At 47.4% G+C, this 16,660-nt stretch overlaps 1 protein-coding gene across 4 annotated transcripts in view; it reads left to right on the forward strand.

Moving 5' to 3' along the window:
• LOC123754058 (peroxisomal trans-2-enoyl-CoA reductase-like) overlaps nt 1-16,641 on the forward strand; it is a 54,444-nt gene extending 37,803 nt beyond the window's left edge. For 2 of the 4 annotated variants that reach the window (XM_069338433.1, XM_069338894.1), the window contains exons 6-8: nt 1,823-1,984; nt 5,410-5,524; nt 12,191-12,321. In XM_069338433.1, the coding sequence (XP_069194534.1) occupies nt 1,823-1,984; nt 5,410-5,524; nt 12,191-12,273 (360 nt within the window). In that variant the 3' untranslated portion in view covers nt 12,274-12,321. Of the gene's footprint in view, nt 1-1,822; nt 1,985-5,409; nt 5,525-12,190; nt 12,322-12,634 lie in introns of those variants that run through there. The other 2 variants (XM_069339843.1, XM_069339356.1) reach the window with 2 other exon arrangements.
• Nucleotides 16,642-16,660: the final 19 nt, after the last annotated feature.

Here is a 16,660-nt window from a genome sequence, read left to right on the forward strand (position 1 = left end):
GACCAGAGTCAGAACCTGGGCCCCTCTCACAGAGGTGCAGAGAGCAAGTTGAAGCTCCATTACCCGAACGGGAGAGCATCTAAAAAGTCAGTGAACCAGTACGGACTACCTGCTGGCTTCAAAAAGACTGAAGCCTCAAAACCTTCAAACAAACTCCCTCTACAATATAAACAAATGAGTGAATCTCGTGAAACAAGCATGAGCTCGTTTGCCTCACCACTTCCACTAGTTTATGGAGGGAAGCCAGGGCTCGCGTTGTCCACTGGCTAATGCCATCAGTTGTGTTGCTCATGCAGACTGGAAACAACATCTGCTGTAAGGGTCCCAGATCATCTGCAAGCCATGGCAGGTCCCAGTGCTTTTCAGCAGAGTGCCAGCCTTTCTTGGACTTTGTCCTGTGTGGCTTTTTGTTGTCAATTGTTTTGAACCATTGGAAGTGGACCTGGCTTTTAGAGCACTTAGAGCTGCATATGCTTAGGACTATCTTCTGTGTGCTCCCTAGTGCTGCCCTGCACTGAGAGAGTACTCTTCTCTGGTGTGTTCTGGAACTCCCTCCCTTTTATTCCAGTCAATTCCACTTGCGAGGAGAGGGTACTCGTCTTGGGTCTTGTTGCTCGTGTCTCAGCCCTGTACTTACAGCACGTCGAGGTCGGCCTTCACATCTGTGTAGCCTGGGCTATGTCGGCTTACTTTTAGGTCCAGCATAGCATCCCCAGTGCCTGGGTAACCAATTTGGTTTACCCTTATGGCCCTTGTGTTTGGTGTTGCTTATAGGTATTCCCTTAAAACTTGTTTTCACTCTGTGTGAGTTTGAGGGCTGTTTGTCATCCATGCCACAGAGCAACGATCATTCTTTTTACCTCTGCCATTCTTCCTGCTGGGTTTGAGACACCTGTGATCCCAAGTCCTGTTGGGGGTTTGCTTTTCCTATTTGGCTTTCTTTCTCAGACCGTCTAGATGAAGTTCAAGAGTATCAGGCAGCTTCTGTTTTGCGGGTACATTTTGCCTGCCTTCAGGAGTCTAGGTTATGTCTTGTTTGGATGTCAGAGCTGGCCCACCTTGTGTTTAGGCATCCAGAGTTAGAGGTATTGGTGGCTTCCACCTTGGCTCTGTCTGCACCGCCTCTTCCTTGCCCCTTCGGGAGTAGTATGACCTGCTTCTGACTCCAAGAATCCAAGGGTTTCCAGGTTGGGGCAGGGTTTAGCTCGGGATGTGGTTCGGCCGTCTCGCGGGGTAACTCCTTCCACTTTGGGCACAGAGGCAGTTGAGCTGGCTGGTCCCACTGAGGTTTTGGGGTATTCCTTTCAGCTGACCCCTTCTGAGGCCTCTCCATTGTATTTCTGCAACTGTATTTCTGACTGGCATTGGATGTGTATTATGGAAATATTGTATCTGAGAAAGTGATTGGTAATAGGAATGGTGAAGTAAGACAGTTGCAGATAAGATGTGTATTAAGAGTTGTCTCTGACTAGGCTATTTCTGATAATGTTAGCTCTGGTTGATCTTGAATACAGTAACTGTTTGGAAGACAGCTGCCGAGGTTTTACCATCTTAGGTAAGTTTCATATGTGTGTAATATGAGTGTTGGTTGGATACTAAGATATTGTATAAGAGTATATTTCCAATGTTTTTTAACAATTTTCTTTTAGATTTGTTTAATCTGTTTTCATAAAATACTTGGGGTTAGTGGTGATAGGCCAATTTTATGATGAGAGAGATGCTGCCTCAGCAATACCTTTCTCAATTTCCCAAACATAATTCAGTCATATTTACAATATTTATTAAATTTAAGCATCTTCTGATTCTTATCACCTCAATTCAGAGTCTTTCAGTAGAATGGGCCTCCAATGGAGTGCGAATAAATTCAGTGGCACCAGGAGGCTCCATTTACTCTCCTACAGCGGCTGCAAACTATGGAGATGGCAACATCTTTGAAAAAGTTCGTGTCCACATTCCAACAAAAAGGCTTGGAACACCGCAAGAGGTTGGTATTTTTAAAGGTGTAACAGTATACTGTATTACTGTTTTAATACAGACTGTATTCTCACTTGCTTATCATAAAAACTTAACTGATTCACAAATATTGAGCCAAATGAAGGAATGGTCATAAAACATTTCTTGACACATTGACTTTATTCCTAATGATACAGTTTGGTCACCAACCTGTATATGTTCCCAATCAACACATGTTATTCTATGGCATTTCCTTCCTCAAACTTCTCTCCTCATTGCTTTAAGTCGCATGACACATTTTTATATGCTAAACAAATCACCAAGATTGTCATCGTTTGCTTAAATGTAGCCATACTTTTCCTCAGTATAACTAGTAACAATGAGAGTTAAATGCAAATTTTAATTGTCATATCATTTAGTGAATTTAGTTTGATACTGTACAATGATTAAAATTCTTGTAGACAAAATACACAGTATGTATTACAATACATGTTAACCAATGAGGTAACTGGCACGAGCTGAATCACTTTATAACCAAATAAATGTTCCTATGTGAGATTAAATCCTTGTATACTGTACTAATAAATGCTCGCATAACTAGAAGACTTGGCACATAGCAGGCTGAACAGTGAGCAAGGAAAGAGGTGTGCTGTGTCTCCTTGGTTGGCTGCCTAGAGACTTGTAATGATAAGGTGGCATTCATACAGACCTCAACTACTCTTATTTATTAGTAAGGAGTTATCCTAGTACAGTACTAGCATTATACAATATTGTTATTTAGACACATTCAGATATTATCTCCCTGCTCATCCATGGATTTATCCACAAGATTAACGGACGTCCTTCCACTATGTCAGTGAAACCCTCAACTAACCACCGGTCCAAGAGGAAATGTAATGTTACTACGGTAATATCTAAGAAAGAGGTAAAAATGACTTAAAAGGATAATGGAACAAAATAAAGGAGGTGAGCATTTAGGGGCTAAAATCTAAGTTAGGTCATGTTTTACCGTGACTTAGGCTTCTAAGTTCTTCTAAGTTTTGGTTCTAGGCTTACCGTGGTCCCCGGTAAGCCTAGAACTCTACCCACATCGACTGATGCCAAAAGTTAGGACTATTCCTGTCAGCCTGGATAGCTCCCGGGAGCCTCTGGGACTCGCCCAAAAAATGGCGTTTCATTATACAGTGGCATCTTGACTTACAATTGCCCGACTTACGATATTTTCGAGTTACGATGTAAATTTGATAGAAAAATGTGACTCGACTTATGATAGTGTCGTCGACTTACGATATTTGTTGGTACACGTTTGGGTCGACCGAGCGCGTGGTTCCTGGTCATGCGGGCCGACCTGCCTCAGTTTACTAGGGCCGCCCGCTTAGTGACAATCATGCCTATAAGAAATTCCGTTTTTGTGGTGATTTTTTGCTTTCTGAACATAAAACTGATTATTATACATCACGTATGACGGTAAAAATAGATGGTATTGCAGTCTCTCTAGGCAGATGGAATGCCAGTCACATAAAACAAAAACAAAAGCAAAACAAAGTTAAAATTGCAATTTGTCTTCATGGTGAGGTAACTGTAGGATAAGACAGAGAGAAAAACATTTAAAAGTACTATACTTTGATAGAAAATTGAAGTTAAACAAATTACAAAACATAAAATAATATCCAGGCTTGGCTCTAATACAAAGTGTGCAAACAAACAAGATGAACAATCAAATTTACGTTACGTTAATGTGCAAATAAAATATGGTGCTAGAATACTGTGAGCCAGACTGAATAACTCTATTACCACACCGGGGTATGTCAACAGGTCTACTCAGTAGAGCACTCAGGAGTAATCTGAATTGTAGTGGGCTAGGTAACCCTATATATACACGACGACGGCCGTGCAGGTGGCGCTGCTAGCTTCTGTAACTATGAACCGGCTCACTTTTAACTGCTTGTTTGAGATGGCATGAGCTCCCAGTGACCCAGGTGAGGTGGGATGACAGGCAGTGGTGTAAGGGGGAGACCGGTGGTATTGTCTAGACGTCTGGAAAGTAGTTATTGTTGTGGCTGCAATTTATTGAATATATATACGTGATATGATAGAATAGGTGATGATGGAGCAGGCCGGATATCTTCCTAGAGATTTTACTGTGACACACGCCATGGGTCCCAAGAAAGTCAGTGGTAAGGTTCAACCTATGAAAATAGTTGTGAGTAGAGGCAGTAGAGAATGTCTCTTCTTCATTAAGAAAATGTGTGAAGTATGGGAAGAAATGCAAAGTTTTGTTGAAAATCCTCACCCAGATACAGCTGTAGCAGGCCATTGCATTGACCTTTAAATGACAATGTGATGTCTCACTACAGACAAGTGTTAAAATGTAGGGAAAAACAAGTGTCTTTAGACAGATTCTTAGTAAGACAAGCAAGCAGTGAGCCACAAGCTGGTCCTAGTGGTATGCAGGCAAAACGTGCCAGAGAGTGTACCCCAGAAAAGTCATCACTGCCTGATGTTATAATGGAAGGGGATTCCCCTTGCAAACAGTAACACCTCTCCTCCTCCCCTCTCATAACCATCTTCCGTATGTCATCAAGAGTCATCCATAAAGGTAAGATAAACACATGTACTGTATTGTACTGAGAGAAGAAAATTGTATTCAGTATAAAATGTATTTATTAGTTAATATTTTGGAGAGTCAGAAATGGATTAATTCAATTCCCTTTGTTTCTTATGGGGAAAAATTGCTTCGACTTATATTTCGACTTACGATACATTTCTGGGAACGGATTACCATCGTAAATCGAGGCCCCACTGTATTCAACGCTGGTTTTTTTGTCAGAAAAAATTTCAGTTTTCATCCATGTTGGATGCCTTCCTGTCACTCCTCTAGTATGTTCCAGTTTCCAGAACAATCTCTTATGTGGAACTCTGTCGAAAGCCTTTTTTAGGTCCAGTTAAATGCAGTCCTGTCAACCCGACCATCTCTTTCCTATAAAATCTCTGTGGCTCTATTATAGAAACTGAGTAAATTCATTACACAGGATCTTCCAGGTCAAAAACAATATTGTCTGTCTGTTATTATATCATTTTTCTCCAGGTGTTCTATCCATTTAGTTTTAATTATTTTGCCAATATTTAGACTATTATACTTGTCAGTGATTCAGGTCTGTAATTAAGGGGATCATCCCTGCTACCACTTTTGTAGATTGGAACTATGTTGGCTTTTTTTCTACATATCTGTTAGAACTCCTATACACAACGATGCCTGAAAAATCAATTGAAGTGGAATGCTGAGCTGAGGTGCACATTCTCTCAGAACCCATGATGAAACTCCCATCTGGGCCGTGTGTCTCGTAGGACTTGTGCATTTCTGAAGGCTAAGTTTCATAAGAGCACAATCTACTGAAAGCTCTAAAGGTCATTTATTACAGTTAATGCTTTATTTTGTTTTGTTTTGTTTTACAGGTGGCAAGTGCAGTATGCTTCCTGTTGTCCCCTGGAGCATCATTCATTACTGGTGAAACTCTCAAGATTGATGGAGGTGGTAGTCTTTACTCTAATCTCATGTGGAATATTCCAGGTCAGCTCATGACATATTTACTACAAAATAATATCCAAGTTATGTGTAGAATTTTACTGTACACTTCTTGAAAATTATATGTAGCTACATATATTATAGTGAAAATGCTTTTCATCAGGGTTGCTCTGAGGGTCAACATCAGCACTATTAAGTACAAATACCTTACGATAATCTACCTTACGCAACGAAAACGATAACCCCGATGTCCCACAACAAAACCAAGCCAGTCCCTGAACCCCGGATGAATAGGAATGTGCCAATAAGCGTCAGGGAGGTCCAGAGACACCATCCAAGTGCCCGGCTCTAAAAGAAGCCGGACCTGGGACAGAGGAGTCATCCGAAAGGAGGGGCAATAGACCCAGGAGGTTCAGACGGGACAAGTCCAGAATGAACCTCAGGTCCTCACATGGAAACAGATGGGAAATCCACCTGAGGTACGTCGTCGTTTCGACCACACCCGAGTGCACCCCACCCCTGTTTGATACCTGGTTGATGGGGTTCTGGGAGTTCTTCTACTCCCCAAGCCCGGCCCGAGGCCAGGCTTGACTTGTGAGAGTTTGGTCCACTAGGCTGTTGCTTGGAGCGGCCCGCAGGCCTACATACCCACCACAGCCCGGTTGGTCCGGCACTCCTTGGAGGAATAAATCTAGTTTCCTCTTGAAGATGTCCACGGTTGTTCCGGCAATATTTCTTATGCTTGCTGGGAGGACGTTGAAAAACCGCGGACCTCTGATGTTTATACAGTGTTCTCTGATTGTACGTTGTAGATTGTACACTCCAGTACGTTGTTATTTTACTGTGTAGATTTGATACTTGGCCCTCCAGTATCTTCCAGGTGTATATTATTTGATATCTCTCTCGTCTTCTTTCTAGTGAGTACATTTGGAGAGCTTTGAGACGATCCCAATAATTTAGGTGCTTTATTGCGTCTGTGTACCGTATATGATCTCTGTATTCCCTCTATTTCAGCAATCTCTCCTGCTCTGAAGGGGGAAGTGAGTACTGAACAGTACTCAAGACGGGACAACACAAGTGACTTGAAGAGTACAACCATTGAGATGGGATCCCTAGATTTGAAAGTTCTCGTAATCCATCCTATCATTTTTCTGGCTGTCGCAATATTTGCTTGGTTATGCTCCTTAAACGTTAGGTCGTCAGACATTATTATTCCCAAATCCTTTACATGCTGTTTTCCTACTATGGGTACATTTGATTGTGTTTTGTACTCTGTATTATGTTTAAGGTCCTCATTTTTCCCTTACCTGAGTACCTGGAATTTATCATTGTTAAATATCATGTTATTTTCTGATGCCCAGTCGAAAACTTTATTAATATCAGCTTGAAGTTTTTCAGTGTCTTCAGCCGAGATAATTTTCATACTGATTTTTGTGTCATCTGCAAAGGATGATACGAAGCTGTGACTTGTATTTTTGACTATATCTGATACGAGAATAAGGAAAAGCAGCGGTGCAAGGACTGTACCCTGAGGTACAGAGCTTTTAACTGCACTTGGACTAGATTTTATATGGTTGAGATTACTCGCTGAGTCCTGTTTGACAGAAAACTGAGTATCCAGCGTCCTACTTTACCGGTTATTCCCATTGACTTCATTTTGTGTGCTATCACGCCATGGTCACATTTATCGAAAGCCTTTACGAAGTCCGTGTATATCACATCAGCATTCTGTTTTTCTTCTAATGCCTCAGTGACTTTGTCGTAGTACTCAAGTAGCTGTGAGAGGCACGATCTTCCCGCTCGAAATCCACGTTGGCCTGGGTTGTGAAGATCATTGGTCTCCATGAAATTGGTGTCCTGACTCCTAATCACTCTCTCAAATACTTTTATGATATGCGATGTTAGTGCAACTGGTCTATAATTCTTTGCCAATGCTTTGCTCCCTCCCTTGTGTAGAGGGGCAATGTCTGCTACTTTAAGCGCATCTGGTATCTCCCCCGTGTCCAAGCTCTTCCTCCACACTATACTGAGTGCCTGTGCTACCGGCACTTTGCATTTCTTTATAAATATTGAATTCCATGAATCTGGACCTGGGGCTGAGTGCATGGACATGTTTTCAATTTCTCTTTCAAAATTTAGTGCGCTCGTGTTGATATCAGTTATATTTACCGGGGTTTGAATATCCCGCATAAAGAAATTGTCTGGATCTTCCACCTTCATGTTGTTTATTGGAGTGCTAAACATGTCCTCATACTGCTTTTTTAGGATTTCACCAATTTCTTTGTCATCCTCCGTGTATGAACCTTCACTTGTACGAATAGGTCCAATACTTGCAGTGGTTTTTGCTTTTGATTTCGCATATGTGAAGAAATATTTTGGATTTTTCTTTTTTTTCCTGAATTGCTTTCTGTTCTAACTGTCTTTCTTCAGTTTCATATGAGTGTTTCAATTTCCGCTCGATTTCTTCAATCTCCCTATTTAAATTATTCCTTCTTTGACGGGAAATTCCAAAGACCAGGACGTCTCAGGAGGCGCATGAGCAGGCCAGAGATGAAACAACGCCAAAGAAAGCTTGCGGAACGGAGCAGAAGTAACATCGACACCGAAAGCAAGCTGAAGCGGCTCTGTCAGCACCGCACAATACAAGGCAACAATATTGGTCATAGGATGACGGTCCTGGAACAACTAAGAGAAAAAGGACAAAACAACCCTATCAGAGACCAAAGAATACCTACACAGTAATAGGAAGAACCGAAAGGACCGCCAGGAAACTTCATACTGTCGCCAAGACGAAGGACGCAGGTGGGAGACCAACAACGAAGCCACCTGCTCACCATATAAGTGATGATAAACCCGAGTCAAAAACTCCAGACGTGAAGACTTGAGGAGAAGACCGAACCAGCCTCGTACCGGGTTGGATCGATCCGCTGAAAAAGGCAGAACCGCGGGAAGACCCTCGGGTTTGGACACCGAGCAAGCGGCGCCTGAAACCAAGGCTGGGCCGGCCACCAAGGAGCCAGAAGGACAACTCTTCCCTGGTAAGTCTCCAAGCGAGCCAGGACCTGTAGCAACAGCTGAATCGGGGGAAAAGAGGTACAGGTAACCCCACCTCGCCCAGTCCTGCCTGAAGGCGTCGACCCCCGACAGCCTTGCAGTCGGGAAAGGGCGCCACGTATATCAAGAGACGCCTCGACCACAATGACGCGAAGAGATCCACGTCCGGAGTCCTGAACATCTGGCAAACCCAACTGAAGGAGTCAGCGTCGACCGTCCATTCCGTGGAAAGTGGAAGGAATCGAGACAGGCCGTCTGCCAGAATGTTGGACACCCCAGGATGTGAACCGCCAGGAGAGCCAAACCCTCAGAACTCAGCAAACGAGTCACCCAAAGTTACCACCCCCCCAAAGAGCCAAGGAATGCATCGAACCCCCTCGGTTCAGGCAATGAACCACCAGGAAGCAGTCCGAATGGAGCCGGATCGTCGATCCACGAGCGACTCGAACCCTCTGGAGTAACATCCACACTGCCGAGAACTCCCTGATCGTGCTGTGAGCCTGATAGAAGAACTGATCCCACCGCCCCTGGCGAGCACTGCGAGCACTAGTGAGCACTGGTCACAAAGCCCCAGCCAAGAGATTTTGCATTCGTGTACACATCGAGGGAGGGTTTGGGTAGGCGCCAAGGCATTGAACCTCGTAAAACCCGAAGAGGAAGCCGGCGACGCAGCAACCGATGCAAAGCCCTCTGGAGGCCAAACCCAACGATCGTGAGAGAGGCGGAAGGGCCGTCCTCGAAGGAACCAGAACAGCCAACGAAACCACACCCGATCCGGTGGATAGACCATCATGGCAAAGTTCAGGCTCCCGCACAAACACTTCGAGCAACTGACATGTGACCTGCAAGCCCCTCAGGAACAGACGAAGCAGAGCCGCCGGAGGAAGAGACAAGGAAGCGGTACGAGCGTCCCAAACCAGACCCCAGCCAAGATCTAACCTGAAAGGGAACCAGATGGGACATCCTCCAGTTCACCAAGAATCCAAACCTGGCGAGCTGGGAAAGAACCAAATCCCTGACGAGCAGACACGCAGACTGGCTGGGAGCCCAAACCAGCCAGTTGTTGAGGTAAGCCAGAACCCGAACACCTAACAGACGAAAACAGGCCACCACGACCCGAGTAAGGCATGTGAAAACGTGATGCGCCAGATGCAACCCTCAGGAAAGACAACAAATGCGGTAACCCTGAACCCCACAACAAAACCGAGCCAGTCCCTGAACCTCGGATGAACCAGGACGTGGTAATATGTATCCTTGAGGTCCAGGGACACCATTCAAGCTCCCGACTCCAACAGAAGACGGACCTGGGACAGAGTAGTCATCCTGAAGGAGGGGCAATAAACCCATGGGTTCAAATGGGACAAGTCCAGAATGAACCGAAGGTCCATGCAGTCCCATTTCGGGACTGGAAACAGGTAGGGAACCCACCTGAGGGATGAGGTCATTTCGACCACGCCCAAACGAACCCACTCCAAGATGACCTGACAGAGCGCAGGAGAAGAGGCCTGCCCTGTCAGCCCCAAACCCTCTGAGGGAGGAGGAAACAGGCCACCCAACGCCATCACTGGCCACACAATACGACCCGAAAGAAGCACGAATCGTGGGACCAGCCTCACGGCTGGGTGGACAGCACTTCAGATTCGTAGTCCTGAGGTTTCGGGTTTGATCCCCAGTGGAGGCGGAGACAAATGGGCAAAATGTTTCTTTCACTCTGATGCCCCTGTTACCTAGCAGTAAATAGGTACCTGGGAGTTAGTCAGCTGCTACGGGCTGCTTCCTGGGGATGTGTAACAAAAAGGAGGCCTGGTCGAGGACCGGGCCGCGGGGATGCTAAACCCCGAAATCATCTCAAGATAACCTCAAGATAACTAGGCGCAAGCAAACAGGGCGAGCCTACTTCCCATCGCCCCGCCAATGGGACGAACTGTGAAAGGGCCAACGCACCTTCTGAGAACCTGAGTGGCGAACAGGGTGATCCCCGCGCCGACCAGAAACAGACGGAACCGAAGGCTGCGCCTGCCCCGAATCTGCCACCACTGGCCTACCATGACGAACAGAACCCCGAGCCCTGGCACGACCCTTCTGGGAAAGCACCCCACGAGCCCTCAGGAGCACCAACAAGTCAAACATAGGTCGACAACTAACCAAAGCCGCCTACAGGTACTGCACCACCGCAGACTCCGCAAAGAGCAAAGGACAAAAAGGCAAAGACAATTGAAGAGCCAGGGCCCCAAGCAGATTCCAAGGAAGAAGCAAGCACCGCCTGCAGACATGCGAGGCGAGAAGCACAGAACCGCGAAATCGCATCATGCAGGAGTGGCATGAAGAGCTTCAACAAAGCAGATGATGCCTGCACCATAAAGGGCAGCACCCCGGACCCGGCAGTGGGCCCTAGCTCCCCCACATCCAACTCAAGCCAATCCGAGGACAGCTCAAGGAGGGAAAAGAACCGCAGGGCCGAAGCAAACAGGCCACGAGTATGCAAATCCTCCGCAACCAAGGCAGCCGAAAGGGAAGGTAGCTGCACGTGAAGCTGCACGACACCAACATCCCGCGGAAGGGCAAGGGCAAACAAACAAGCATTGAGGTGCTTGAAGTCGCCCCCCCAGGAAAACCTGAAATGCCGTCTGAGTCTCCAGCCAGTCAAGCATGCGGGACCGACAGAACGTATACCAAGCCTCTAACGAAAAAAGGGACAGTCTATCAACCAGGAGGACTCCAGAACTTCATAATGAACCAAGTATAGACAGGACGAACTGTACACAAAGGAACGCGGATCCATCATGAAAGCATAATCCGGGTCGTGCAGGAGGTGAGCCACAAGGGCTTCCCACACCTTAGAAGATGAAATGCGGGAAGCCAAAAACCTCCGGAAAGACAGAACCGAGGAACCCGCGGGATCACGGAACCGAACCTGGGGATGGGTAGACACCAAATCCAATTCGTACGCGGAGAGAGTGAAAGAGAACCCCCTCTCCTTATAACACTAAGCCCCTCTCTGCGGGCAGAAAATCCCAATGGGCCCAAGGCCCCCCCCAAGTCAACCTCTCCCTGAGGACCCGGGGCCGAGCCGGCCTCCAAACCCCCACTTGTAAAGAAAGAGCGGGAGCCGCCAAAAAAGCAGGAACGAAGGGGGCCCACTGGCTAGACCCAGAAGCTCTAGCTGAAGGACCAGGCTCAAATGCCTCCACCACAACTCCAGAAGGGGACACCCCCGAGACCGCCCGAGTCTCAACACCAACTAGACCCTGCCCCAACTCCAAAACCTCAGACGCTTCGAAGCCAGAAGCAGGGGAGGGGGGAATCGAATGAACAACAGGTGGAAGGACTAGGAGGAGCGGCACTGAGTGCCGGAACTGCACTCGGTGCCGTTCCGCAAGCCGTGATTAAATTCGTTAACCAAGGTTCCTCTGTATAGTAGCTTCAGGGAGCCACAAGAGACTCATCCCCCCCCCCCTCTCTCTATCAGAAAAGTTAATTTAAAGAATTTTTTTTTTAAATGTTGTACTGGGCTTTTAATTTTTATTCTTATTTTCATTGTATAAATAAAGTACTAATGTAGTGTATGTTATCTTTTTTTTTAAGTTTTTATTCTTTCTTATTTTTGTTTCTTTATGTGCCACCTAATATGTTCTTTATTTTTATATTTTTATACAGAGCATGACAAATTACCTGCATATGCTTGGACCTACAAACCCCTTGAGGAAGATGATGCCACTCCACCAAATGCAAAGTTATAATATTTGTATATACTGTAATGAATGTAGAATAGAAAATGTAGAATAGAACCAGTGAAGAGCAGAGGTGCCATAGGCACAATCAGAGAACACTGTATAAACATCAGAGGTCCGCGGTTGTTCAACGTCCTCCCAGCAAGCATAAGAAATATTGCCGGAACAACCGTGGACATTTTCAAGAGGAAACTGGATTTATTCCTCCAAGGAGTGCCGGACCAACCGGGCTGTGGTGGGTATGTGGGCCTGCGGGCCGCTCCAAGCAACAGCCTGGTGGACCAAACTCTCACAAGTCAAGCCTGGCCTCGGGACGGGCTTGGGGAGTAGAAGAACTCCCAGAACCCCATCAACCAGGTAATCAACCAGGTGTACTGTACTGTGTAACAGTTGGATATTGATATCTCCTGATAGTTAATAACAGGTCAGTTTTCTACAGAAATGGTATTACTGTACCCATTTTTTCTATTGCCATTTTCTGTGGGGAGCCCGTTCAGCTCCCTGGAGTTATAGGACTTATATACGCTATATTAGTCTGGGGCTTCAGTCACTGGAGTCCTGCCTACTGAGAACCAGAGCCGGAACCTGGACCACCCTCAGAGAGGCACAGGGAATAATGGCTTAAGGAGACCCCCTCTTCCCCTTGTATTTGGGGGGTATTCCTTGTCTAGCATCGACTGGGGTTAGGCACCCAGAAAGGTAGGCATCTCAAAACAAACCCCACATGGTAGGAAATTGAAAAAAAAAAAAGACCGAACAGAGAATCAGAACGCCCCAAAGGAAACAAAGCATCCGTCACTCACTCCCACCATGCTGCTTGTCCACACAGCCCTCCTCTTCCCGGGAGGGGGATGGGGGAGCCCGAGACCTACACATCGGCTACTCACACCTCAGTTCGTGGCTGAAGTGCTCTGGGACAGAGGTTTACTCTGGCCACAGATTCTTGCTGGATTTTGTGCCCTTGTTGTGTTTCCTGCTGTTTGTAGCATGTTGGCCATGTAGCATGTAGCATGTAGCAACATAGTGTACTGAGGGCTGCATGCTGAGGAAGTGTTGTTGCTGGTTTGGGGCACAAGGTGCTGCACAACATGCCTACCGACGAGGCAGTTGTGTTTCCTGTTCCTCCTGTTGTGGTTGTGCTTTTCTGGAGTTTTTTCTTTTCTTTTTCTTTATTGCTTGGAGGAGGTCTGCCTGGTTTGACTATAAGTCCCAGTAAGGTATTTTGGTGGCCCTCCTCTAAGCCCCCGTGCTTGTACACCTCTCAGGGGTTCAGTTATAGCCTTATTCCCTCTGGTTGACATACAAGAGCTCAACTGGCTTTGCAGCACTGTTGCCTGGGCTCCCTGTAGGCTGATCCCCTTAAGGGCCCCCCTGGAAAACCCCGTCGGGGATTGCCCGACCAATGGATGCATCTTCCAAGTCCCATCTCCCCTTGTGCAAGGCTGAAGGTTGTTCGTTACCCTTGTTTCAAGGTGACGGTCAACTTGTTTGCCTTGTCATGCTGCCTGTTGGGTCAGTGACACCTACACCCCGGAGTCTTGCGAAACGTGTTCCCAGCTCGTACTCCAATTTACCTGCTGTTCTTCGGAAATTCTTAGGCGCCAGACGGCGTCTGTGTTGCATTGTCGGTTTTGGTTGTTGCAATGAGCTAGGTTGGTTGCCTGCAGGCCACGTTTTGGTTGGGTCAGACTTGGGGGCCTTGGTCACTATGGTATTGGTTCAGTGTGCACCCCTTGGTCCTTCCCCTGCCATTGTGGTTCCTCTACCCTACCCCCCTTCGCCCTCTGCTGCCAGCTTCCTACTGTCTGAGGGTTTCGGAGTCAAGGCGGGATTTAGTTGGGGATGAGACTCAGGCGGCTCCGGGGGCTGCCCCATTAATTGCAGGGATGGAGGCCTTTTAGCCTGCTCCTCCCCCGAGGATTCTAGGCCTTACCAGCAGGCTTCCTTTTGTTGCCTTTCCCTTGGACTCTGCCTTTCTTCTAGGGTGGTGGGCGTGGAGGGCGGCTCTGCCCCAGGGCCTCTGTCAGGGGGTTCCAGGGGCTGTGGGGGGAGTCCACTCACTGTTCTGGGGCTGTTTGCCTCTGCTTGGGCATTGTGCCATCTGGGCAGGGGGAGGGTGTTTTGTCCTTCCTTCCTTCCTGCTTTGTTTTCCCCCCATTTGCTGATGTGATTTCCATTTTTTGTCGGATGATTCTCCTTTTGTTTTGGTGGCAATTTTGCTTTTCGGTGGGCGCTTCCCCTCCTGGCCACCAGGGCAGCATTTGCGGTTTGTTTATATGTGACTGCTGGGCATGTGAGCTCGCAGTTTGGAGGCATTTTTTCGCCTCTGCTATCCCCCCTTTGCCGTTTCTCTGTTTTGTTCTTTCTATAGGTGATTCCTGCCCTGTTTGTTCCTCTGGGAACATTTTTTTTTTTTCACCCGGTCTTGTGTTTTCTGTGTTTGGGTTCTGGGCCCTTGGTTTTGGGCCAGGTGTGTGTGCCCTGTGTGCTCCTCTGGCTCCCACACATACAGCCCTCGATTTTCTATCCATTTTCTGGCAATTTTCGCCAGGAGTTTGGTCAGGGACATGTGTCTGGCCTTTTCTTTCTATGGTGTGTTTCCCGCCATTCATTTCCGGGTTCCTTTGAGTTCTTCGGTTGCATTCCAGAGGATTTTTCTCCCTCTCGGGTTTTCCCTGTGGAGGTTCGGGAGCCCCCTTGGTGTTTTCCTCCTGTGCGACCTGGAATTTGCCCCTCTTGACTCGGCCTCTTATGCGTTCAGGTCCTCATCCCCATTTTGGGTGCGTTAAGGGGTTCCTGGTCTTGTAAGTCTTCCTTGCTTGCAGACTATTCTTCTTGGGGCTTTGGTGGTCGTGCCAGGACTCCAGCTTATGCTCGTCTAGGTGGGCCTTTGCTGCCTGCTTTTGTAGCAGTTCCTTGTCTGGGGCCCTCTTTGCTTGGTCGGCGTAGTGCTCGCTCTGCTTACTTGTCGACTTCCCGGAGGGGGGGTGCCGGCCCCTTCGCAGGTCACCCTGTTGATGGGGCGATGGGGGGTGAGGCTGGCTCAGTTTGCCCACATTTGGTCCCAGTTAGCCCACGTTTGGTCCCAAGATTTGTGGGGGTTTTTGTGTCGTGTCTTCCGGCCTGTGGGTGACATTAGGTGACTCCTCCTCTCGGAGGCTCGGGGCTGGCGTAGTGGGCTTCTTCCCCTGTGCCCCGTCGGGTCATCTTCGAGTGGGTGTCCCTGGGCATGGTCGGAACGACCTCATCCCTCAGGTGGGTTTCCCGCTTGTTCCCGTGCCGTCGTGGGATTGTGCTGATCTTCTGTTCTTCTGGACTGGTCCCATCTGGTCTACGGTCAGTGCTAGATTCCTTGCCCTTCCTTCCAGATGACCTCTCTGTCCCAGATCCGGCTTCTGTTGGAGCCGGGTTGTTGGTGTCTCTGGCTCTCTGGGAAACATATTGGCACGTCCCGTTTCGTCTTGGGTTCAGGGACTGGATCGGTTTCATGGTGGGACACCGTGCATCTTGTTTTCATTGCCTTCCTTTTGGCCTACCTCCACAACTGGTTGGTGTGGGACAAGCAGACAAGCAGCCAGTCTGCTTGTCTGCTCGCCAGCGGGGTGATTCTTTCCCAGCTCACCAGGTTTGGGGTCATGGTGACCTGGGAGAAGTCCCCTCAGGTTCCATTCCGGGTTCGAACCTGCCTGGCCCTCGTGTGGATCTAGTGGACTGCTTCCGTGTCTCTCCCTCCTAAGGTGTAGCTATAGGTTCATTTTTTATGCTCAGCCTCCGAACTGAGGTATGAGTAACCGGCTTGTAGGTCCAGGGCTCAACTCCAGGGGAGAGGAGGGCTGCGCAGACAAGAGGCACGGCGGCTGTGAGTGTTGATTAGTTGTTTGCGTGTTTCCTTTGCATTCCTTTGGGAGTTCTGTTTCTTTGTTCTTTTTTTTTTAAATTTCCTACCATGTGGGGTTTGTTTTGAGATGCCTACCTTTCTGGGTACCTAACCCCAGTCGATTACTCTCTGTGCCTCTCTTGAGGGGTCCAGGTTCTGGCTCTGGTCCCCGGTAGGCAGAACTCCATTAACTGAAGCCCCAGACTAATATATTACGTAATATATAGTGCAATATAATATAACAGTTCTATAGCTCCAGGGAGCCTCCAGGGCTCACCCAGAAAATGGCATTTCATTACAATCAACGCTGGGTTTTTTGTGTTGTATTGAGTGCCAATGGTCTCGCTGTTATGCCAATAATAAAATTTCTGTCAATCAGTCACTTGGTTCTGCTTGTTGATATATACTGTACTAAACTTGAGTGTTTGGACTGAAATTATCATCATTGCATAATACCCATGTAAATATGAATAAAATCTACATTAAACCTCCATACTAAAGTTTGTAGATACCTTAAGT

This window comes from Procambarus clarkii, chromosome 1 (genome assembly GCF_040958095.1).
Source record: "Procambarus clarkii isolate CNS0578487 chromosome 1, FALCON_Pclarkii_2.0, whole genome shotgun sequence".
Taxonomy (NCBI): domain Eukaryota; kingdom Metazoa; phylum Arthropoda; class Malacostraca; order Decapoda; family Cambaridae; genus Procambarus; species Procambarus clarkii.